The sequence below is a fragment of the Perognathus longimembris genome, chromosome 12 (assembly GCF_023159225.1).
Source record: "Perognathus longimembris pacificus isolate PPM17 chromosome 12, ASM2315922v1, whole genome shotgun sequence".
Lineage (NCBI taxonomy): Eukaryota > Metazoa > Chordata > Mammalia > Rodentia > Heteromyidae > Perognathus > Perognathus longimembris.
In genome coordinates, this window is record NC_063172.1 from 38,031,385 (window position 1) to 38,058,722 (window position 27,338).

General features: G+C 34.7%; 1 protein-coding gene across 1 annotated transcript in view; it reads left to right on the forward strand.

The window, feature by feature from the left end:
- Nucleotides 1-27,338, forward strand: part of Mmp16 (matrix metallopeptidase 16) — a 240,321-nt gene that overhangs the window by 150,685 nt on the left and 62,298 nt on the right. Inside the window, exons 5-6 of the mRNA XM_048359041.1 lie at nt 12,508-12,669; nt 14,510-14,721. Coding sequence (XP_048214998.1) covers nt 12,508-12,669; nt 14,510-14,721 — 374 coding nt within the window. The remainder of the gene's footprint in view (nt 1-12,507; nt 12,670-14,509; nt 14,722-27,338) is intronic.

Below are 27,338 nucleotides of genomic sequence, written 5' to 3' on the forward strand. Positions count from 1 at the left end.
ATTTTAATAAGAAATAGTGTTTTTAAAATTATTTCAATTATTCTGTCACTCAAGCAATTTCCTTTCCAGTTTCTATTCTCTTTGCTATCATCACAGCCTACACCTTCCTAAAAACTACAAATTTTGACTGCTCTATTTGCCTACAGTTATGTGTGCAGTCAATTTGATCATCCTGAGGCCAAATTACTCAATTTGAAATCATTTTTATCAAACCTTAGGAATGTCTGTTATGCCCTAAACATGAGTCAAGCAGTGAAAACTACCATTCACATTCCCCCAAACTTGACTCTAATGTGTTTCTCATCCCTGGCACTCAAATGTATATATACTGTTATCCCAAGTTCAGCTAGGTGATAGATGACTTTTTATTGAAATCAGCATTGATGTTTAAATTATTATTCTGACTAAACTCTCAAAGAATCAACAACCCAATTAAAAAATGGGCAAAGGAGCTAAATAGAGATATCTCAAAAAAGAAGTATAAAGGGTCAATAGACACATGAAGAAATGCTCAACATGCTGGCTATAAAAACAATCTCTAGCAAGTAAAAGCAATCCTGAGAATCCATCTCACCGTACTTAGAATGGCCATCATCCAAAATACAAACAACAACAGATACTGATGAGGATGTACAGGGAAAAAAAAACCACCAATATGCAGTTAGTGGGAGAGTAAACTGGTGCAACTACTCTGGAAAGTAATTTGGAGTTTTCTCAAAAACTAAATATTATAGAACTATTCTGTAATCCAGTGATACCCCTCTTGGATATTTATCCAAAAGATTACAAATCAGCATACATTAAAGGTGCCTGAACAACTATATCTATTGCTTTACTATCCAGTGGAGCCAATGTATGGAACCAAAAGTTCTTCAGTGGATCAAGAAATGCATTAAAAAGAATGGTATTGTGTCATTTGCAAAGAAATGGATGGGCCTGGAAAAAATATGTTATGTGAAATAAGTCAGCCTCAGAGATAGAATGCATATATATTTACTCTTGTATGTGGAAGTTAGATCTAATTTATAAATATATAAGTAAATACAGTGTCATATGCATGTATACACAATATACTAAACGAAGCTTTGTGTGTATTCAGGAGAGAACTGAATTGGTGACTTCTTAGAATATTTAACTCACATTCTAACAAAATCAATACCAGGAAGTTTGTACTTGAGATGTGTATAGGGGAGGTCAGTGGGAGGAAGGGCAGATGAATGAAGAGAGGCAGTGGAGGGAGAATGCAGTCGTTATATTCAATGCATGTCCTATGAAACCGGGAACATGGATAGAATGCGTAGGACTGGGTACTTATAAACTGACAGGTTGAATGGTAACCCCTTTGAACAAACACATAAAAATATAATTTGAAATAAATAAATACTGCAAAAAAATTCTGTTCTGATATACGGCAGGCTTCTGACCTGTTGTACTCTATAACTGTAACTTCAGTTTCTTCTTATCTCTCTCTCAAAAGTGTATTGTAAAGTTTAGGAATTATGGGAATATGAGCAATAAAAGCTGCAGTTGTTGTGAAAACTACCATTTTAAAAGCACAAAATTATATTTCAGAGCAATGTAAAATGTTTTATATACATTATTATTTAATTTACCCACAACCTCGTAAGATGGGTAATGAAACCCACTGTACAAATAAAGAAACTAACCACAGAGAGGTTAACATATCATTTTTTCATTTTTACATTTATGTAGTTGCATGGATGGATTTAAAATCAACAAGTCAGTTTATGAGTACAGTGTGTCTTGATCAATATCACCCCTTCTAAGATTTTAAATCAAGTTTATGTTTTACACAACCTTCACAAGCACAATGTTAAATATGGATGTATTAGAAAAATTGACTATCATGATAGAATTAGGACATGCATCACCTCATATAGTTTTTACTTTTTTGCTTTCCTTTTGTAGTGACATTACTTGGGATCTAATCTTTTAGCAACTTTCAAGTACACAAAACAATATTTTAAAGTAGAATCACCATGATGTGCATTAAATCCACAGAACCTTATTTTAAAAGCTAAACTCTCAAAATAGTTCAAATCTGAATTTGTCTTAAAGGACACAAATGGGACAAAAACAAATCCCTGATCATGAGTAATGTTGCATTAACTCATTCATGATTCTTAAGAGAAGTGGTATAATTTCTCAGATTTTTGAAGGGCTTATGACTTCGAAAGAGCTCAGATTTATTAAAACACATTCTCAGTTTCTTAATTAGAAACAAAAGCCTTGGGTAATTTATCTTTAGATTCTTTGACACTCATAATTTCTGACACAGTAGAAAAATCAATTACATGATATGATAAATGGATTAGCAATAATTCAATATAATGATATGTGATAGAAATAGTTCCTTGCACATAAATCCATCTTTTTTCATCTTTGAACTTGAGACTGTCTCTGAGTGGTAGACTCATGGAGGGGCTGGGAAACCTCTCCCTCCAACCCCATAACAACTACTATTTGTTAAGAAGTCACTACCATTGGTCTTTTTTTTTTTTTGCCAGTCCTGGGGCTTGGACTAAGGGCCTGAGCACTGTCCCTGGCTTCTTTTTCCTCAAGGCTAGCACTCTGCCACTTGAGCCACAGCGCCACTTCTGGCCATTTTCTGTATATGTGGTGCTGGGGAATCGAACCCAGGGCCTCATGTATATGAGGCAGGCACTCTTGCCACTAGGCCATATCCCCAGCCCACCATTGGTCTTTTTGGCACAAACTGTATAGAGGCAAATAGACTTCCTGAGTCACCTGACAAATACACTGAGGTGTCCACATAAACCACACATGACTAAATAACATAGAACATAACTGAAAATATTCTTAGAATCTTCACAGTTGAGATTCTATCTCAACAGGAGAGAAAACAAAGCAGTACTTGTTTCAGTAATGCAATTTAATTTACTGTGTCTGATTTTGCTTTTTTGTCGTTGTTGTTATTAATAACACTTTGCCTAGTTAAGAGAAGACATATGTAATTCACAAAACACTAATTTCATATCCAAACTATTGCCCAAAAGAATAATAAATGTATTTTGCCCTTGATGATCCAAATATTATTCTGAGGTTTTCTCCTGTACCAGCTGATGTAGACCTATGTTGTTTTCTTGCTATTGAATTATTCTAAGGTATTTACTTTTCCAAAAAACCCTATAGGCTTGGTACATTTTAAAACATTTTTGCTAGTTTTGCAAGACCTTTTATACTGTGGTTCCTTTCCTTCAGATTATAAGTGCTCAGTATTTAATTGTGACTTATTGCTATACACCAGTGGCAGGCTCAAACCTAACCGCATTTTCACAGCTCTACTCTTTTCAGCAAAATATCTTCAATTCCTAATGAAATATTTTGAAGTACAATTTTATAAATTAAAACCTATGTGTTGTGTTTTCTAATGGTAGCCATGCTTATTCCTTTTCTGGTAGAAATATTTCCTTCATCCTAAGTCTTTTTTTATACTCAGTTATAAATGAGAAACAATGGAATCGATTAAAACTTTCTAAAGCAGCTAAAATGGAACTGAAGAAATGTTGCAGACTGAATTGTACACTTACGTTACAATTTAAGAGTGAAAAGTGCCCCCAAAGGCCCATGCATTGAAGGGTAGGTAGGTCCCTAGCTGGGGATGCTATTTTAGAAGATTCTGATTTCTCTCTCTCCCAGCCCTCCTCTGCCTCTCCCTCTCCTTCTCCCCCTCCCCCTCCCCTCCTTCTCCCCTCCCCCCTCCCTCTCCTTCTCACTCTCTCACTCTCCCTCTCACACACTCTCTCTCCCTCTCCTCTCCCTTTTTCTCCCTGCTCCCTCTGTCTGTTGCTTTCATGCTCTCCCTCTCTCCTTCTCTTGCTCTTTCTACGTCTGTATCTGTCTCTCTCCTTTCCTGTCTGAGCTGAGAAGAACAGCCTTGGCCACATTCTACAACTGCTATGATTCTCTGCCTGAGGATAAGATCAGAATGAACAGAGCCAAGGACTGTGGAAATGAAGCCAGAGACCATGAACCAAAATAAGTATTTTGTCACAGCCACAAACAGTCTTCACTGATACACTACACAAACTTCAAATGTTAAATCTTTACTCCCTAACATCCTAGAAAGATATTTAGGGGGTAAGTCCTTTGAGAATCACTTAGAGCTAGATGAATCCATACAGACAGGATACATTTGATGACATGATTGTCTCTACTTGAGAGGACAGACAGAAAGAAGGAGAAAGCAGCCAGATGTGTGCCAGGAAATGAATCCTCTCCAGAACCCAGCCCTGCTGATATCGTGTTCTCAGATTTACACTCTCCAGAATCGTAAAATATGATAGTTTTGGGAAGTAGTGCTATAGCTCAACATGGTAGAGCACTAGCCTTGAGCAAAACAAATTTAAAAAAAAAAAGCTAAAGGACAGCACCCAGGCTGAATTCAAGCTCCATGACCACCAACAACAAAAGATATTTCTTGTTTATTCAAGCCATCCAGTTCATGGTATTTTGTTACAGCACTCCAAGCATACTAAAACAGGGAGTAAGTTAAATTTGGTATTAATTCAATGGAGTAAAGAAATACTATATTCGTGTCAAGAAATAATTCCTATAGAGCAGCTGTGTTTTCTGAACATGTGGCTTGACAAAGCAACACTTATCTCCTGGGATGCACATATGCACATTCTTGGTGTCTTGAAATAATGTTTATGGCTGAGAAAAAGTGAAGAAACCCACTGCCCCACTCTATTAAGTTCTACCTTGTGGGTCTTAAAAATGTTTGCCACCTACTCTATCACTTTTGTCAATTCTTATAAGTTAAAACTTCATTTCCTTATTTGTAAAATAGTGATCACAATGAAACCTAAATCATATGGTGAAAATAGATAAACAAATATACTTAAAGCATCTAATACTCTATCTACTCAACACATATGATGATTTGATACCTGATCTTGTTTCTTTTATTACAACATTTTGTTTTATTTTATTTTCACTATTGTTGGTTTATAGTAATAATACTTTATACAACAAAGCACTTCAAAGTTCTAAACATATGTTTATATAAATAAGGTTTACTGTCAAATACAACTTAATAATGTTTACCTGGTACATGTAAATAGTACTCTAAATTGTAATGGCATTTTCATTCTTTTGCACCAATGCTAAGCAACTAATAAATGGCTGTAATAATAAGCACAACCCATAGTAAACTATGAAAATCCTATATGCCTAACATTGTCTAAACTATGTCTAACATTACCCATAATAAATTATGGCTAAGCCAGCTGGAGAAAAGTGTCTAGAAGAAAAGCCAGTGTCCATTCTGAAACTTGAGGTAGAAATATCAGACGTGTGTGAAAATCTGCCCAAGACCAACTTCTATCAGCTTCTGTCTTGCCAAACAAATCTGTTCCATATTCTTATCTGGACCTGGAAAACCAGGGTGTAAATCCCAATAGATTTCCTGACTGAGAATGCTCCACAGTCACCAAAATGTTACTGGTTAAAAAAAAGAAAGAAGAAAATCCATGCAGGCAGTGATATTTTCTAGACAAATTCAGTGCCATTTCTGTTTCTTCCTAGGTGCTCAGTAACTTCTAAAGTATCTCTTTCTGTTCTTTCTTGTTCACCCTTCACACTAGTCTACCCTACTTCTCTGTTTTGTTTTCAGGGAGTAGCAGTAGCAAAGATATCCTGGGTCCAAACACCAGGAGTCAGGGAAATACACAGAATTCTCCCTTAGAAAATTTCAGTCATTGACTTTCCATATGAGTCATAGTTATTGTCAATATGTTTAGGTAGCAGCCCTCCCAGATTAGACAAGATTTCTAGACACATACTCTGCTGGCTTCCTGTTGAATAGTTGTATTGTTCAGTTTTTCTTTTCTTCATACTAATTCTAAGCAAATGGAACGAACACAAGTGATACAATATGATCTATTGGTACACAGGTTACCACAAATTTGGCAACTTAAAATCACACATATTATCTTCTCATAGGTTTGAGGACAGGAATGTAGGGAGTGAAGGTGGAAGGGTCTGGCTCACAGTATTTCATGGTTCAATTTCCAGTTGGGTTGCACTCACTAAAGGGCCAAGATTTCTCCTCCAACTTCACTGTCATGGATGTTACCATTACCTCATTATGTCCTCTCTAAGGAACTATTTGCATAACGTGACAGCTTGTGTCTCCAAATAAGTGAAAATGAAGACATAGGAAGATGAGGGAAGAGGAAAGAGAGAGACAGTTGGAGAGAAGAGAAGAGAAATTGAAGTCATGGCTGAACTTTATGATTTCATCTTGAAAGTCAAATATATCACTTTGCCTGTATTTTGTGGTAGCAACCCCTTGACTCAATGTAACTGTGAAGAACAGGAGTTAGGAATCATTGGGACCACCCAAAGTATAGCTGATACATGCTCATTCATCTTTCCTAGCTATGTGCTTTGTCTTAGAGAGATAAAAATTATGAAAAGCAGCCTATCCTATCCAATAAGTAGGCAGTAGAAAAATTTCTACCAACCAAACATTTGGTGATGACTTTTGAATTTTAATTGTAGGTGTGGATTTCAACATAGGTGAAATGAACTCCATGTTATGGAAACGAGTGATATATCACTATTGTAATTACTTTCAACATGCCATGTGAAACCGTAGCTTCTATTGTTGATGATCCTCTTGTATCCCTTTCCTGTGGTTGTACCTGCACTATCACTGTATCTTATCTGAGTACTCTGGATACTGCATATACTGGTAGTAGAACTAGGAAAGTGAAATGAAATACGAAACTCAAGAGACACAGGATAAAAAGAAATGACTACAAAAGCAATACTTGCAAAACTGTTTGGTGTAAACCAACTGAAAAACTCATGGCGGGGAGAGGGAAAGGGGGAGGGGGAGGGGGGAATGAGGGAGGAGGTAACAAACAGTACAAGAAATGTATCTAATGCATAACATATGAAACTGTAACCTCTCTGTACATCACTTTGACAATAAATAAGAAAAAAAAAAGTCTGGTCAGTAATACCATATACAAGTAAATATTAAGAGCATCAGAAATATTGAAGGGAATTAAAGGATGTGTTACAATCAAATTGCTTATAAAAGGCCTGTATTGTACAGACCCAAATACACTTGAAGAGTTGGCAAACAATACATAGAGAACAGGACATAGAGAAGGTGGTTGTTTTGTGTTTGAAGATTAAGAAAATCTTATGAAAATAAGTACATTTCTTACCAAACTTGTTACCTCCTCCTTCATTTTGATACGAAATGTACTCATTGCCTTATGTATGAAACTGTAACCCCTTTGTACATACTTTGACAACAAATTAATTAATTTTTAAAAATCTTATGAAAATGACATGGACAATCTAGAAGTTATATCATAAGAAAGATGCTGACTTTCTGCAACTTTCAGAAGGCAAAATATAAAATGATGTCTGTCTAAGGGCTGACTGATCAAGATTCATTGTATTCACAGTTTTGTTTAATGGCAGTTTTATGTACAACATAAAGATAATTTTTTAAAAAAGAAACGAAGGCAGATAAAATGATACCTATCTTATAAAGCTCAAACACCAAGTAAACTACTGTTTGTTGAGACAAGCATATAGAATTTTAAAAAAGGAAACACAGTATGAAAAATTTAAAACTGACATTGATGATTACCTCAGAGGAAGTAGGAGCCTGAATATACACTGTAAGAAAAAAAAGTAGATTCAGTGAATGGTGCTAGAGTCCAGTAATGCACTAGGTTTATAGAATTGTAAATGCTAGAACTCCAAAAATATTTTATGTCGGCAAAACTACGTCATCATTTGTTAACACTCAGAATACATGAGCAGAAGAAAGGACATATGAAAATGCATGAAAGGGTAAAAGAGTTTAGTTTAAAATGTAGACACAATTTCAACAAGAAAATGATAATTAATGCATTATCTTTTATTAATACAGTTCAGTATTCTTCAGTGACATTGATAAATACAAAGAAAAAGAGATTAGAGATATGATTGAAAGCCACTAACACAAAACTCAAAATCCTGAAAGGGAAGCAAGTAGTGTTTCTGTACTAAGAACCAAGAGGATTGGTTGACTGTTAATAAGATCATGGCATATTTCAACTAAGAATCTAGAATAATTTGATTTACTGATAAGCTGCAAGAGCAGTTATTATTTTCATCATAAGGAAAGAGGTTCTAGAGGTACATTTTAATTGCCTAAGACTCATCAAATGCCAACAACTTTTGTTCCTAGTGGAATTTAAATCAGTGATACTATATTTACCAATTTGCCCTTTTTAAACTACTGTGAAGCTACAAGTAGTCTTTAATTACATTATTGTCAATTATCTGTAGAATGGTAATTAGTTGAAGGCCTTGGCAAATCTTTCTGATTAAAAATATTGTGGCATGCTCAACAGGTCATAAACTCATATCCTGATTCTATAAAGCCTTGCTTTATTCCTTAGACTAGAATGGCACTATCCTTGGAAATGGGACTTAGGAAAAAACTGAACAACTGATGACAGAAATATGAAATAAAATATTTTTGTCTGTAGTAACATATTTGCCATTAGATCTGTTTTATTTTTGTCTTACTATATTTCTCTTAATAGCCAAAAAAAAAAAAAAAAAAAAGAGAGAGAGAAGAAAAGCGGGTGGGGAGGAGGCAGAGATGAGAGAAGTAGGAAGGGATAGAGGGTGGAAAGGAGGAGAGGAAGAAATCCTTATGACCAAGATTTGTGAGATTTTTAAATGTTTTCTTTACATTATTTTGACTACAGGTATATTTTCATTATCCATATTCTCTCTACTACCAATGTTAAAATCCCCCCCTTTTCTTTTTTTTTCTTTTCTTTTTCTCTCTTTTTTCTTTTGTGGGTCTGTGGGTCTCAAAACCACATGCTTGCCAGGTAGATGTTCTCTATGTGAGCCATGTCTTCAGCTTCTTTTTGAGTCCATTATTATTATGGCTAGTCTTCATGGAATGTGATTCTCTTACTTGTCCTTGCCTATGTCCCTGGGGAAGACAGGCTTGTTGGACTGCATCCAGCCTTTGGGATTCCCCTGAAGATGGGAAAGAGACGAATGCCACTGTCTCTCTTTACTGTAGTTATCTATTATTAGCCTTCAAGTCATGACTTTTTTTCCTTCAGAATTTTATCTCCTGGTTCAATGCCATTGCCTTTAATACTACACGAATTCTAGATGGCCTTAGTAGACATGTAGATAATTTTTCCAGTGTTTGGCATCTCAGTTATTTTATTTCCTCTGCAGTAATTTTGTATTCTATCCTAACTCAGAGTTCTTCCTATACTTATACCCTTATTGCACTTAAAAATCTGAATTATCATTACAAATCTCAAGTTATCATAATGACCACCACTGTGCTTCTTTCCACCTTGTTCTTGGAAGCATCATGAACCCAAGATTCTTATAAATATCCATGAATTAAAGAGTTGACCATAAAGTATTTTATTAATTATCTTGTCATTGCCTTCTGCATTCTGTAAGTATTGACTTTTTTTAACATGGCACAAAACATTGTGATAGGCCCAAAATATACAGTCCTTACATATAGCTACAATTTATCTTTCACTCTAATTTTCATATTCAGTGGAATATACCAACATTCAATGAAAGCAGCTCTTCTGGGGACTTAATATCTGCATAAACACAGTGGAATGAGGCTTGATGAGAAAAATACACCCACATAGTGAATCAAGTTCACTTTAAATTCATGATCATGAATTCTACCTTGGAACCATTCCAAATTTTCCTGTGTTCACAAGTTTATGTTCTACCAGCTGAAAGAAAACAAACACAAATATTTCAGTTTTTTCCCTCTACATGTTCATCCACAATGTTCTCTAAGTTGATAAGTTACTTTATCTCTTCATTATTCACTAAGCAAGCTAAAGGTTTCAGAAGAAATTTCCTACCACTATTTGTGCCAACCTACCTTAATCTGCTCTCTCTCTCTCTCTCTCTCTCTCTCTTACTCCTCTTACTCTCTTTCTCTGGCTCTCTCGCCCATTTTAGCCTACCTCCCACTTTCATACACCAAACTGGACTTACCATCTCAACTGAATATTTTTAAAACAACTGTTACATGACTGTTAAAGCCTACTCATCTAGTAATATCACCTACCTTTGCCCCCTTCTCTCTGCCACATGTGGACATAGGTATATCAAATTGCATTTCTTCCTATAGTTTTCTGTATCTTCATGAATGAACTAGAGACAAGTTCAGTCTTTCAGTTGCATGGATGAAACACTGAGTGTTATCGTTGCCTTTATTTTTTTTTTTACTGTTTAATTTCATGCATGTTGTTCCTGTTCTCCCTGCAATATATCAAGAATCTTACCATGCTGTCCATCTACATTGATCCGAGCCCAATAGCATTTGTGCCTGACTTCTTTTACTAACTTCATTTCTTAAATCATATTGCATTCCTACCTCTGGCTGTTGATCCTCAAGAGTAATTACCCGCGTAATTTTGTTAACATGGAAATCAGATTACGTGCTTTCTCTCCCCAAACCATCCATTTTTCTCTATGTCCGTCAGACTAGAATAAAAGCCAAAATAATCACTGAACTATCCTGTGTGCTGAAACTTGACTTCCTCTTTTACCTCAGCATTTTCCTGCTTTGGTGTATCTTTTCATCATTTCTCATGCTATAGTGTACTTTACTTTTATTTTCTTTACCATGTATTTCTCCAGTATCCCACCTTACAATAAAAGTTATAAAGGCAATTTTTTGTTTGTACTTTTTGTGGGGGTGGGCTATTTTGGTCATTATGTTGTCAGAGCCTACATAGCAGGCACGATTCAATCTTGCTCTAGATCATGGTGATGGTGTTACATCTATGAAATTTCATGTAGTGACTTTTTAGAAACAATGAACCCTGGAATCAGACTGAGAAATGTGATTCCAGCTCTGCCTCATCCTGTAGCTTTCAAGAGTTTCATGGCATCTCCAAGGCCTTGTATTCCATTTTTAAAGTCCACCACTCATACCTCCATTTTTTAAATGGAGACAATAATCAACTAACTTTTGGACATGGCCAAAATTAAACTAGAAAATGCAAGTAAAGTATTGAAAGTTCCCACAAGTAGAGTAAACTTTCAGTAGAGTTAGTGGTTTACTATTATTGCTAATGAGTATTAGGTTTTTCCTTTTTAAGTTTGATTCTCACTTGTAAGTAATTTTATAATAAGTTCTTAGCAGTTGAAAATGGTTATAACTTTCTTTTTTTAAAAGAAAGAATAGTTTACACCAGTGTCTAATGTACATTACTTCTTTCAAAGTCAGCTTGTTTGTGAAACTATTTCAGGGGCTCTTTTCCTGTGTATTGTTATATGGGAACCAGCCCCATCATCTCATTCATTCTTCGATGGCAAACTCCCAAAAGGCAAAGCATGGGATTATTTAGTTGGTATTGTGTTTAAAAACTAGTACATTGAAGGGAATTATCACAGTGCCTTATAGAAATGGCTAATAAAAGGGTTTTTCTACAAAAGCTATCCATTGAAATTTTTTGCATTTATGGAACGTATGGAACGTCGTCATCTATTAAAAACTTTGCACTTGATCTCCAACTGTGATAAATTTTACACTTGGAAATCACTATTAAAAAAAAAGAAATAAACTCTTGATGATTCAGGAATGTAAAACATACAGTTTTCATGAGTAGTCAGAAGGCATAAAGCCACACTAAGTAAATGTAGAATTTGTAGTACAATTTACGTAATAGGTAGAAATTTACTGTACGTAGGAATTTATGGCAGGATATAGCAGCTCATGATAAATGTATTTTGTTAGGTTTATTTTTGCTTTGATTAGAATTGGTATTTATTGAGATGACACTAAAATTCTAGTTCATAAGACTGCTAGTTTATAGCTCTTATTTTATACTACTACTTCTTCCTATATCCCCCAGAATTAAAACATTAAAGTCCAGTTCTCATAGTCATAATACCTGAGTTCCAACAGTTGATTTATTAATTTAGTGTTCTGTCTTTGACAAGAATATTTTTTATGCCTTAATGTACTCACCTATAAAAAATGTAGGGGCCATTTCTTCCCTATGGTTTCATTTTTAACTGATTTGTTAGGATTATGTTATATATAAAGCTTCTAAAGTAAGATGTTTCTATAAACATATATGATGTTTACCATTATGATATTTTCTTTAAAATTTTAATTATATTTTAATCAGTATTATTAGTTTCTGACATTGTTGGCTCTTTCTTAAAATTTTATTCTTTGTTTTTCCACTTTCTGAACTTGTTATGTCTTTATCCCCTACTTCTGCTTTATTAACTTTTTATAGCATTTTATTGGATTTTGCCAGTAGCAATCAAAGCCAGTGATAAAATCCTAGCACAGTTGAAGTAGAACTTCTCATATTTTTAATTGGGTGATAATTCAGTAACGCTAAATTATTCTTTTTCTCTGTTCTTGGATATGATTGACATTGACTTTAACTTCTTGTTTTATCATTTGTCCAGGAAATGACTTGTTTCTTGTAGCTGTTCATGAACTAGGACATGCTCTGGGACTTGAGCATTCCAATGACCCCACTGCTATCATGGCTCCTTTTTATCAGTACATGGAAACAGACAATTTCAAACTTCCTAATGATGACTTGCAAGGCATCCAGAAGATATATGGTAGGTTTCTATTTAGTTAATCCAACACTGAAATGTAAAATTCCTGCAGTTTTCATGTCTGAGAGATACTCTAAATACCCAAGATAAAGAAAATTGAAGAAAAATTGATTGACCTGATACAATATTTTTTGTAGGTTTAATTTTGTTGGCAACTATCTTAGGCATCTTATATGTGATATACAAAAGTATTAAATACTGATACTTTTTCAAATGGAGATTCATTCAAATTTTCAATTATGCTAAGTTCTACAGAACTTTTGTTTTATGTTTTTAAATTAATTTTATTGTCAAGTTGATGTACAAAGTGGTTACAGTTATATACATAGAGTAATGAGTACATTTCTTGTCAAACTTGTTACCTCTCCCTCATTTTTCTCCAATTTCCCCTCCCCTGATCCCCCCAAAGTTGTATAGTTAATTTCCAACTTATTGCCTTGTGAGTATCAGTGTTACACTGTATTGCCTTTTGTCCTTTGTCTCACCGTTTTGACCTTTCTCTTTTAAAATTCAGAAAAAAAAACAGAATGAATACCATTAAAAACAGTAAGAAATGCAAGACTTTTGTACAAGGTACTGACTGAGCCTGGTATAAACTGACAGATTGAATAACAGTTTCTGAGCTTTGTGTTAGTTCCCGTTTTTGATACTTTTAAAGGACCAGTTGTGCTCAAAAGCATAATAATTACTAACTCATAGAAAGTCAACTAGCAATAGTATGAAATATAACTCATGGCTTAATATAGTAACGCAGAGCAAAAATATATTTTAATATGCTAGTAGCATTTATATTTATTGGATTCAGTCAGGAGATGCAAATTTAAAATAAGCAGAGAGACTATTATGCATATTTACTGTAATCCTAACTCCCTCAATACACCCATTGACCTTTATAAAGACATTTATTTTACACCTAATTGTTAAGAACGTGACATTTATAATTTACACATAGCAATGAGTTATTAAATTAATGAAGTGAAGCTTTTATTTTTGCAATACAAAGACAAATGGGTGCTATCTGTATGTTAATCTGGAGTATCCAGAAGATGTTATTTGCATTTTTAAACAGTGTAGTTTAAGCTCACAAATTTGTTCTGCATTCATTTGTTTTTTAATTTTAATATCTCAGTTATTCACATTTTCTTAGAATTAAAATAATTTAGGAACAAAAAAGGTCAACTTTGTGCTGCTCTTCATTTTTGTAAAGACACCGAGAAAAAAGATATATGTGTCTCCAATTCAAAACTAAAACAGTTCTGATATTGAACTGAATTATCCCTGCCTCATAGTATTTCATCAGAAATTTCTCTTGAATGATTAGGAGGAAGCAGTCTCTTTCTCGTGACCTCATGAATTAGTTGCCTGAAGATTAGCAAAACAGTCTTCTTCCCCTTTATAAGTATTAAATGTGAATAGCTCTATATTTCATTTTTAAATATAAATCCATTAATCAATGATGCAGAACATATGTATCAAGTTAAATGCCTAAACTTTAGCTTTACTAGAAGCTTCTTTTTAGGAATACTTCACATTAATATTTGACTAATGGCATTTTAATCAATAGGTGTTTTAGATTTCATATTTAAAGGAAATAGTCCACCAGCAATTTAGCAAAGCATTTCATTACAATAAAGCAGTGAAACCAGTGAAAGTTTATAAAATATGGTTGAAGCCATATAGTAGAAGAATGTTTAATGAGTTCATGTTTATCTTTGGGAACTATTTGCATAAAATAATTATCACAATCCACGATAATCTTGAGTAGTGCTTACATGCCTGACTTCAGTACTCACTTTCATTTATTATTGTTATTATTATTATTATTAATATTTATTTTCAAAAGGTCCACCTGACAAGATCCCTCCACCTACAAGGCCTCTACCAACAGTGCCCCCACACCGCTCTATTCCTCCTGCTGACCCTAGGAAAAATGACCGGCCCAAGCCTCCTAGGCCTCCCACCGGCAGACCTTCCTATCCAGGAGCCAAACCAAACATCTGTGATGGGAACTTTAATACTCTAGCTATTCTTCGCCGTGAGATGTTTGTTTTCAAGGTAGGCTATGACTATTTTTCTTTTCTTTTTTTAAACAGTAGATCAAGTGCCTAGTGTTACTTTTGAAAGCATGTTCTCATTCATTCTAAAACTACTTTCCCAGCCCTCTCACAGCTAGGAGATTAGCATCCAAAATAAAGGAATACACAAATGGGCTTAAATATCTAGCAGAAGATTGCTATAACATTCTATTTGGGGAAAACATTTCTGTCAGCAGAAGCGAAAATGCCTGAAAATGTGAGGGTGAAAAAATGCTGCATGTTGTGAGGAGATGAAATGGCATCATTTAAATCTTGAATACAGACTAATCATGATGGTATGCTTGGGAGACTTCCAGGCACATTGAGACTATCGCCTCTCTGGTTTACATATCTTCGTAAGATCCTTATTATTTCATTTCACATTACTGCATTGTTTAGAACAAATATCGATCAATTTGTTTTTAATCAAGTGGTAACCATTTGAGTTAAATCTTCTTTAGTGTTCTTATCATTTTGACTGTATATATTTATATATATATGGCTTTTCTTGTTTTTTTTTTTTTGTTTGTTTGTTTTGTTTTGCTTTGTTTTCTTTAGCTAGTCCTCAGGCTATAAATCAGGACCTGGGCACTGTCCCTGAGCTGCTTTTGCTCAAGGCTAGCACTCTACCACTTGAGCCATAACGCCACTTCTGGCTTTTTCTGGTTACATGATGCTGAAGAATCAAACCCAGGTCTTCATGCATGTTAGGCAAGCACTCTACCACTAAGCCACATTCCCAGCCCTACATGGCTTTTTTTCAATAGCAATTAGGGTTTCTCTAATTCTTTTTTTGAAACATTAGAAAAGAAGGATAGGAGCTGGGGATATGGCCTGGTGGCAAGAATGCTTGCCTCATGCATGAGGCCCTGGGTTCAATTCCCCAGCACCACATATACAGAAAATGGCCAGAAGTGGTGCTGTGGCTCAAGTGGCAGAGTGCTAGCCTTGAACAAAAAGAAGCCAGGCACAGTGCTCAGGCCCTGAGTCCAAGCCCCAGGACTGGCCAAAAAAAAGAAGGATAATTTTACATTCCTTAATGCAACATCTTAATTTTACTGGATTCTCTATTATAGTACTCTATTATAGTACTCTATAGTACTCTATTATAGTACACTACACATAAATTACATATTACAGTGTGAACATACTGTAATACTAAAACATAATTTTCTCCCTCAATATTTATAAACGGAGCATAAAGATTGAAGACGAATACAAATACCATGGCACTCAAGTATTTACATAGCCACATAATCCTATCACTACCCAGTTCAGAGCAAAATAATGTGTTCTTATTTTTAGTAGCCATGGATCAATACATAGTGAAATATTGCCCTACTTATACCGCATTTCCAGTGTACCAAGGATATAGTTTAAAAAATATAGATTGTAGTCTAATGCTTGAAAGACAATGTACTCTATTTCCTTTATCATAAAATAAGAGCTAGATTTGATATAATGTGCATGAGATCATTATGCTTTCCAGAAAAAATCAATGCATGACTCCAAACACATGAATAGATATTGAATTCTATAAATATTCTGCAGATATCACCATTCATTTTCAAGTAGGCTAATGATTTTGGATTTGACTAAAGAAAATGCTTACTTAAAAAAAATGCATGCTTGTGTGTGTATGTATGTGTTTGTGTGTGTGTGTGTGTGTGTGTTTATATGTGAATGTATATAGCCACTATTAATGTGGTGGGTGAAGTTCCACAGTCTGCATGGTAATCCATCATTACTCACAGTTATTTTGAGGCTATAACCAGATCAGCTAGTTAAAATGGAAACACAAGGCTGTAGTTGTCCTTTCTTTAAAAACAGCAGGATTCTGTTTTCACTGTTTTGGCTAAATTTCTACTCTGAGTATTGATACTTTGATGAAGTCACAAAAATGACAAATTTCTCTGAGAACATGATGTGAAGTTTGATAATACAGGCATTCTTTTACATTATCCTTGTCTGGCTGAAGAGATTGCTGTTCTCAAATTGGCATTCATGCACCTAGCAATCCATTTCACCTTTTTCTTTGCACTGTACATTGTAGGTGCTTACTTAGTGATAATGCACAATCTGAGATCCTCTGATCACTGCTTCCTGGACTTGGAAAAACATGTGGAATTATACCCTGTATAATTAAATAATCACTGCAGTATCAAAACAGCTGTATCAAGTTCATCCCTAAGATCTCCTTCCCTAATCTCTCCTATTATATTTAATTCCTTAATCAAAACTTTATATGGGATAGACTTACTAAAATCTGACTAGTTTTTATTTTCTTTTTCTTTTGATAGTAGGAGGGCTTGAAACTAGGGCCTCCCTAGACACTCTATCACTTAGACATTTCCTTAGTGTTTTATTTGCATTTTGTTTTTGAAATTGGTTTTTACTACCTTTGGCTGGGCTCATCTCACACAGTCTTCCTCTCTGTGCCTCACTAGTGGTGGGTTGTCCAGCACGTGTAACCATATCCAGCCTATCTGCTTTTAGTTAATAGCTGTCGTGGGTTGAGTAGCTACTGTGAGCATGAATGCATGCTAGGTAAACATTCAGAATCTCTAAATCCCATAATAACACTGTATTATCAATTTTACAATTGGCAAACTGAGAATCAGAAGAGTGAAGTCATTATTCCAAGTTAAGTATGTATAAATAGTAGTTTTACACAATTCTACTTGCCTCCAGACATTTGATTTTTCCCAAGTCTTGCTGTTCTGTTACATATAAGAAATAGATGTTGCAAAAGAAAGTTGAAACAGTAAATTTATATATTTTGAATCTACATTTATATATTTTGAAACAGGAAATATTCAGCAATTATTTACTGTGTTCTTACTGTATGCCAGACTGTTTTAGGCATTGGTAATATGATACAGCCCAAAAAAGAACAGACTTGGTTGTTGTGGCTGGCATCTGAGTTTCAGGGATAGACTGGTTGGTGCCACTCTTGAATGTTAAGGAATGTGAGAGACCAGGTCTGTGATGGATTTCTGAAATGCTGTTTTCCTTTGTTCATGGCTACTGCTTTCTCAGAATGTCCCTGAACATCAAGTTTACCTTTCTTTTCTATATTACCATTGCCGTATCCATGTTCTGCCTGGCTGAAATGGCTCTCTGCCAATCGGTTTCTTTTTGAGTTCCCATATCCTTAATTTTCATCAATAGGATAATCATTTTTTCACATATTTTTCTCCTGTGGATTATCCCTTCAAATGTATTTAGGAATACTCATTGTTTGATCTCATCTTTACTAATGTAATTTGGCTTTTCTACTTTTCTTTTTTTTTTTTTTTTTTTTTTTTTGGCCAGTCCTGGGCCTTGGACTCAGGGCCTGAGCACTGTCCCTGGCTTCTTCCCGCTCAAGGCTAGCACTCTGCCACTTGAGCCACAGCGCCGCTTCTGGCCGTTTTCTGTATATGTGGTGCTGGGGAATCGAACCTAGGGCCTCATGTATCCGAGGCAGGCACTCTTGCCACTAGGCTATATCCCCAGCCCTACTTTTCTTAATTACTAGTTAAAATCCTTTTTCGGTGATCAGTCCTCTTTATTCAATACTAATGTTTATCTTATACTTTATATCTGAGGTTTTTCACCCAATCCTTCACAGATCAAGCATCTTGCAGATGTGTGTTCCATACCAACTGCCTCATCAACCCAAAATCTATCTAGTAATTTTTACCATTAGTCTCTATAGGCATGCAGTGCATTCTTAATGTATTATCTTCCCTCTTTCTCCTGGCTCTATGTTTCTTAACTAGGCTATAAACTTGCTCAGAGTAGGGACTATGTCTTATTGGCTTCAGAGTGTTCATGCCAACAATAAAACAATTCTATCAACAAGCTGCAGGTACTTTCATGTTTCTACTATAGTAATCAACCAAAATGAAATTAGGGAAATGTGATCATTCTAGTTCTTTTCCTTGTCCAAGTATGTTGATGAGTATTATTTACTTAAGTGTTATAGGTATGCTTTTTAAGCAAATGATGAAAAGAAAATCTAATTTAAAAAAAAAAAAGGAAGGAGAGGCAGTTTTCTTTTACTAGGAAGAACTTTTTCTTTACAAGAATTTCAGCATCATTTATTTTTGGTAACTGGTTTCCTCTCAAATGATTCAATTTACATTAAGACTTTCAGGTATCCATGCATTTAGAGTGAGTTCATCTTTATCTGTGTTTCAGTTGGGTGAGGTGAACATGTATAAGTTATATATGTGAAATATATATGTTTATATATAGTATATATATTATATGTTTATATATATATTCCATTTTAATGTCTGCATAAGAGAGTTAAACCATGCAATTTCTTAATCTTTGGGGAATGTAAACTACCCTACAGCAGGAACTGAAAGTCAAAGCAAAATACCCATAACAAAGGAAGCCTTGTCCTTCCTTTGGAGAAGGTCATTTAAACTACTCCAGGAAGAAAGGAAGATATTTTGACTGAGCTGATAATAGCATGATCTGAATCATTCAAATCGATAATCTCAATGTACTTTTGGACTGCAAAATAAAAACTGTGTGTGTGTGTGTGTGTGTGTGTGCAAAAGATCAAGGCAGAATTAGACAGGGTTGTAACAGTATACATTCTAAAGCATAAGATTTAATTGTACACTAAAGAATACAGTATTCATTATGGTAACTATTCTCTTGAAGCTGGAAATATGAAGAAATACTTTGTCTAACACCTGGGAATCTTTTATGAAAAACAAAGTTCTATGTACTAGTCAGTTCTTTAAATCAAGAGAAATAAGGCGAGTGCTTTATACTAGAACTGGATGGGCTAATGAACAGGAACAGCTTTTGTGTATCTTCTCAGTGTATAACAGATTTTCAGGCTCTGTGTAAGTGTTGTATGGTGAGAAAATAGAGAAGATACATTTGAAAGGTCAAATTGGGAGTCTTTATTAAAAGGCCAGCGAATGCAGGTAGACTCTTGTTACAAATACCTGGAGCCCTGTAAATACACTTAACACTGTCAGAAAAATGAGCCATGAGAGCCAGAGAAGAAAGAAAAAGCAGAAAAAATAGTACCAACAAACCAGATCTGCTCCATTGGAGAGCTGAAGTGAGAAGCCATGGTGACTGGAGAAGAGCCAGGAGATAGGAGACACGACATGAACATGGAAACATGTGGCATGGCATAATGGCACCTAAGCTGTTCTAAGCCTAAATAGGGTCAGGTCAGTGAGAAGGGTCACAGGGAGCTTGAGAATTCAAGATCCAAGATTGGAAGGTCGATTAACCTGTTATCCAAGTTCCCAACCCCTGCCTCTAGTAATTCAAGCACACTCATCACCTGGGGCGGGGGCTTCCCTGCCTCCACCAAGAAGACAGATGATGCCACTTAAACCCAAATTTCTATTATCCACCATGTGGCCAAGATGTCACCAGTTAAATTTCAGTATCCTTACTTAAGGAGAGCATTTATTTCATTATTTACCAGAAAACACAAGTCAAAGCAGATATCACTGCTGGCTTCCTTTGTCATCAAATTCATCATCATTCTTAAGTATAAGTTTTCCCTTGATGATTACTGACTTATTTCTACTAAAGAAGTCTAAATTAAAGTTAAATCCAAGGCTTAGGCCAGTTTCATTTGGCAAAAAAAAAAACCAGTTATTTGTTTTGTGTTTTCTTAAAATGGAAGATTTTCACTGAAGGGGGGGGAGAGATAGAGGTAGATATGTTTGTAGAGATATATAAGAATTTGCCATTCGGCCAGGCACTGGTAACTCACACCTGCAATCCTGGCTTCACAGGATGCTGAGATCTGATGAGTATGGGTCCAAGCCATCCAGGACAGAAAAGTGCATGAGACTTTTATCTCCATTTAACCACCAGGAAAAAGAAAGAAAGCAAAAGACAGGCTGGAAGTGGAGCTGTAGCTCAAGTGGTAGACTAAAAAAATAATCAAGGACAGCACCCAGACCCTGAATTGAAGTCCCTTTACCAGTACAAAAATATTGCTCTCATTTACATTCATGATAGTGATTTGTGATTAAAATCCTTCACAATTGGTAAACCTTGAACTTCTTGACTCTACCCTATATAAGTATTTTATATTCTCACTTAATCACTATGTTCCCATCTCAATCCAAGGTATCTAACTTTTGCCTTAAATATAATGTCTTCCAAATTGGTGTCCTATTGCTCCTCTCAGACCTCTTTCTCTCAGATCTGTTTTGCCAATACTATCTATCAAATGATATTGTAAAAAGATGTATTAGATTATAACATTGGTGGCCAAAAGCCCTGAGTTAGAATAGAAGCTAAGAGTTCTATCTGTTGACCGTAAGGTTGTGCCACCCTACAATTTCACTACCACTCAGATTTCACCTCCTCTTTCTTATTTTGCACTGCCGTTTACTCAATCACATCCACTCTTTCCCATCCTATTTTTTCTAATGTTCCAAGTTCTCCTGGATTTGTATTTTGAGACACAAATTAATGACATAGTTTGAGACATTTTTTATAGCAAGAAAAATAATGTGCCAACTTTTACTAGTATTAATAAATAATCTGAAATTCCTTGCAGTTAACAGCTTAATTCTGGGCAGGATATGTCATCTGATAATAGAACATGTAATTGGATCACAAGTTATGGAAGATCAAAGATGTTGATATTCAAGACACTGTTAGCAGAGAATTCATTCAAATTTTATTATGGTAAAAATCATAACTTTGGTAATATTTATGTAAACATTTTAGAAGATAATAGAATTGGGTATAAAATTCCATTTCATTGTAAATACTGATTTCTAAACTATTTTTATTCACTTACTGTTTTTCTTTAATATTTTAGTAGTTTGACATTTCCCTTACTGCTTAGCTATTAAAGCAAATGAATGAGTGTTATACAGTAGGAGTGGGTTTACAGTCACTGAGTTTCTTTTTTTCTTTTCTGAAAAATCTGTTTGAGATCTTTTATTTCCCTGCATGCTGAAGCTGAAACTCTCAGTTAACTATGGGGTAGTCATCACTGGGCTTGGAAGATTATCTATCTTTAAAACCTTAAGGTATTTATTTGTTTTGGTTTTTGTAAAAGAGTTTTATATGTACAAAGATTTAAAATAAATAACATAAACTTCTACTCATATGAAGTTTATGTAACAGTCTACCTAAAACTTTGCATGGACACAAACAGAAAAAAATTAAAACTCTTAATAAATATGCCCTGAAATAGTCTTTAAGAAAAGGAAAATATAACAACCAATTTTACTGCATAATTTAAAACTAATTTGTGGAATGGTTAAGCAATTCATAAGATTCAGCTTTACTAGCACTACATTTGGTAGCATTGAATAAATAGTTATTAAGGGAATAGTGTTTTTTCTTTTAATTCTATTACTAGCAATGAAACTCCATGAGCAAATTCTTCTTTTAGACATTTTATTAGTGAGAAAATTTTGACTGTATTATTCACTATGCTCTTCCAAGGCTTAGACAAGTATTTGTCAATAGCACTTCATAATTATTTCCTGAAATGACTACAGTTTTCAGGAACTATAAACAAAAAGACAACAAATTGCCCAAGTTAATGATGAAAATTGAAATGAGTTGAACTAAGGGAGGGATGACAATGTGCTTGGATGAAAAGACATTGTATTGGAAAATCATTACTATCTCACATTATTCTACCCATTATAAATGCTTATACTCATAATTCTAATAGAAATAGACTCTTCAACATTTTAATTTATATGTGAAGAGGATAATAATTCAAATTTTTCAAGTCTTGTACAAAGCATTAAATCCAGTTCTATCAATCACCAATTCGCCTACATAGCATGATTGTTTTGTTTTAGTTCTCAGAGTTTCAGAGTGACTTCTGCACCTACAGATATTTCATGTGCTTTAAAGGAAGAAAAATAAAACAGAAAGATATAGTAAACATTTCAGGGGAAGCAGATAATGCTTCCTGCACAGAAATAGAGCTGAATTATGCTGCTAATCTTGGGCACAGATTGTCTGGGTAAGCAAGAATTTTAAATTCTGCAAATTGCACTCAAACAATATAAAAATTTGTTTACAGGCAAAAACAAGAACTAAACTTTCAATGAGTAATTAGAGGCTTCTGAAACACTTACTGAATGCTTGTTTGTTTTTTACAGTTACTAGTTTTTATGTATCGTTCGAATGATCCATCAATGGACAGATTTGTTTGCAAATTCTACGTACCATTCACAACCAGAATTTTTCTTATTATTTCTATTATTCTGTCTTTTTTCTAATTATTCTATTTCCTCAATATTTGTTGTAAAGATGATGTTCAGAGGGTTTACAGTTACAGATGTTGAGTACATCTCTTTTTGAACAGTGTCATCCCTTCCCTCATTTTCTCCTCTTTTTTTCCCTCTCCAACCCCCTCTCCCTCGAGTTGTATAGTTCATTTCCAACATAGTGTCTACTGAGTTTAGCTGTTGAATTAGTTCAATTTTTGTCCCACGACCTCTGTGCTTCCCCTCCCCAAATCAGATAAACTTACATATAAGCCAAGAGATACAACTTTTATATTGAACCTTGCTTAACCATAAAGAAAATAGAATTGTTTTCTAGTATCAGGGATGAACCAAGTACCGTGTGGTTTGCTAAACAAATATATGACCATGGGAGTCAGGTCCCCAACATTTTAGCTTTCAGGTTTCATTTTTAAATAAAGTGGGGGTTTTTTTGTTATTTTTTTTTTACCTTTCTGGGCTGGCTTGGAACCTATAATCTGCTCACCCTCACCACCTACATCTCCTCACCCACTGGTGCATTCAAAGTATACTACTATTATAAAAGTGACGTATTTACATATATTGAAATAATAACGTGTGTATCACTCATTAACCACCTAGGATATATTAGATATTTTCTCCGTGGTTTACATCAATTATCATGTTTATATCTCATGTCATATAGAAAGTGAAATAAAAAAGGTTTAATCGTCATATATACCAGTTCAGTTCTAAATTCTACATGAACTCCTTGTGTTAATTCTTTCTATTTGTTTTCGGGAATCAACAAATTGTTACAGAGTAGTAAATTAAAAAATAAAGGACGATCTCAAAACATTATTACCAGAAAATCAAATTTCTACGAGTAACTTGTAAAGAAATATACAGAACTGGGGCTGGAAATATGGCCTAGTGGCAAGAATGCTTGCCTTGTATACATGAAGCCCTAGGTTCAATTCCTCAGCACCACATATATGGAAAATGGCCAGAAATGGCACTGTGGCTCAAGTGGCAGAGTGATAGCTAGCCTTGAGCAAAAGGAAGCCAGGGACAGTGCTCAGGCCCTGAGTTCAAGGCCCAGGAATGGCAAAAAAAAAAAAAAAAAGAAATATACAGAACTTTCAGGAACAAAATGTTAGAGCTTTATGTCAGAGATAAAATAAGATTCTTATAAGATTTTTGATGAAAAGAATCAATCTTGACAGGCAACTGAGTCTCATGCCTATGATCGTAGCTGTTCAGGATGGCTGAAATCTATGGATAGGCAAATCCTTGAGACTCGGTTTGTAGTTTACCATCAAAAAGACAAAGTTGGACTTGGGTAAAGAAAATTCACAGTGAACCATACATACACATACACACATGTGCATATGTGTGCTAGTACTGGGTCTTGAACATGAGGCCTTGCTATACTGATTCAGCTTTTCCACTCACAAGTGGTACTCTACCACTTGAGCCATGTTGGTGCATACAGATATTTATTTCAGCATTATCTACAGTGAAATCCACATGTGTTCATCAAGAGAAGATTGGCATTAGACATTGACCAATTACCTATTCAGTGGAAAGTGATGTAATTTTAAAGAACAAGGTTACTATCTACAATTTAATTTTTTAACATTGAAACACAGAGTAATTTTTTAAACCTCGTATTACAGGGAAACATTGAAGTACAACTTTCAGTACCTAAGATTTTGTCATAGCTTTTGGTTTAGTTATTCACTGAACATTTTTATTGTTCTTTTCATTATTTTTATGACTATTTAGTTGTACAAAGGGGTTGCCATTTAACGAAACAGTTTATGAATACAGTGCGTCTTGATTAATGTCACCTCTTTCAACTTATCTCTCCCAACCAACACTTCCTTTCATCTTGAAAAATTTGTAGGATATGCACTGAATTTTTTATTTCATTTTCTCTACTTCTCACTGAACCTTTAATCATGATAAATATGTTATTATGTTGTTGTTGTTGTTTGTCTTTAGCAAGAGGGTCTTATTTTAAGGATATAGATAGAGCTTTATCCTTCTTTTGACTATTGTTACCAGACTTAATTGAAATAATACTGCCCATCTCCAGAATTAGACATTTTACCTCAAAAACAAAAAATATTGTAGAAAACTGAAATACCTTTTCTCAAATATGCCCTTTAACTCTGCTACAAGGATGAAAACGAACAATAACAGGGAGGTAGTACGGTGTGTAGTGTTTCATAGAATATATTTGACATGTGTCCCCAGACTGATGTGTCTACGGAGACTCATAAGTTGCAACTCAAAGACATTGTGCATGACTCTAAGATTTTAAAAAAAATGCTTCCAAATTTAAGATACTTCATTGTTCTGTGTTACAACAAACAAAAAAATGTGCCTAGTTTGTGAATTAGTAGCCCAGTGAATAATCATTCATCTAGAAAATAACAAAGAAAATCTCAAAGCTATAATACTATTCATCACCACTTTCTTGCTAGTATGAAAAACTTTCACAAGTAAATCTGAGTTACCTGATGGAGTAGTGTAACAATGCTATAGTATAGAATATAATGCAATCATTTGAAAGTACAATGCTGAAGAAAGTATGAAACAAAAAATTGTAACTGCAGTGTACACACAAGTAAAATAGGAGGATATCATGAGCTTTGTTATTTGAAATGTGTGCACTGAAAGGCATAAAAAAGACTAGAAAAATAAGGGAAAGTATAGAAGTGTGTGATATATTAAGTGATGATGAAGTGATTTCATTTTTAAAACATATTGGTGAGCAGGAGGTATTATAGTATACACTGGAATTTTCTTAGATTGTGACTAAATCATTTTAGTCGAAACGATGGTGATACAGCTGAATTTTATTAATTATCCTGGTGAGCAGACTTCCAAATAGATAAAGATCTATACCTACTGTACATTTCTTCCAAAAAGGAATCACCTCCAGGGATTCTATCTAACTACCCATTTTGTTTTCATTCAGTTTAACCATTTTGAAGCTCTCATGGTGACAACTTCTAGTACCGAATTATTTTTAAAACATGCAAAATAACAAGATATTTAGAATTAATCCAGAGGACATTGTTAAATTATTTTATTTGAAGGCTATCATGTAGCAAAGTTTTTCAGCTCCAGAAACATTGGTATATTATAAATCAAGAAACCAATATTCAAAAAATGATCAAGTAATAGCATCTGTCAGGTGATGATCATGTTGTTCTTATTACACAAGTAGTAGTAGTAGTAGTAGCAAAACCAAAATTTGACCTTGAAGTTATTGCCAGCATGTCTATGACATCTTTCCTGGCCTTAAAGAACTTATGAATACTATAGCCCTTTAATTCAGGAAATTGTTTACTGTTTACTAAATAATCATTAGATATGGAAAGGAAATCTTCACCAGACTGTTCCCTCTTCCTTTCCTCAGTCTGAAGGACAATATGTTAGCAACTAATGCACAGACTACCATAGAAGCACTTAAGCACTTACTTAAGCCACACACACTGAGAAAGATGTTTTATTCAGATTATCTATTTTGCATCTTTTAGCCCAGAGTTATTAAGTTAGGAGGTTTGAAAGCTTAGAGTACAATGGAAATACATTCCACTTCACTACAGAGATCAAGGCACAATCATTGAGACATGAGGAAGAAGAGACAGACTATTTCAATAGTGACATCACTGAGAACTTGAAGCTTTATTCAGCTACTTGGGAGTTAACTATAATACAATATATAGTTGTGTGTGTGTGTGTGTGTGTGTGTGTGTGTGTTGTGTGCTGTTATAGATATACAAGACATAGCTAATTAGCAAGAAGTATTGAAGTAACTAGTGAGAGTGGACAGCAGAATTCCTAAAGAGTGGGATTGAATGGGGGAATTGTGGCTTAGCAGTAGAGTGCTTGCCTAGCATGCATGAAGTCCTGGGTTTGATTTCTCAGTACCATATAAACAGAGAAAACTGGAAGCATCACTGTTGCTCAAGTTGGTAGAATGCTAACCTTGACCAAAAAGAATCCAGGGACAGTGCTCAGGCCCTGAGTTCAAGCCTTAGGACTGGTGGAAGGAAGGAAGGAAGGAAGGAAGGAAGGAAGGAAGGAAGGAGAAAGAGAAAGAAAGAAAGAAAGAAAGAAAGAAAGAAAGAAAGAAAGAAAGAAAGAAAGAAAGAAAGAAAGAAAGAAAGGAAGGAAGGAAGGAAGGAAGGAAGGAAGGAAGGAAGGAAGGAAGGAAGGAAGGAAGGAAAGAAGGAAAGAAAGAAGGAAAGAAAGAAAGAAAGAAAAAAGAAAAGAAAGAAGGAAAGAAGGAAAGAAAAGGGAGAGAGGAAAGGGATTGAAAAGGACTAGAAACACAGGAATGTGGGGGACAGGACAAAAAAACAGTCCTAAC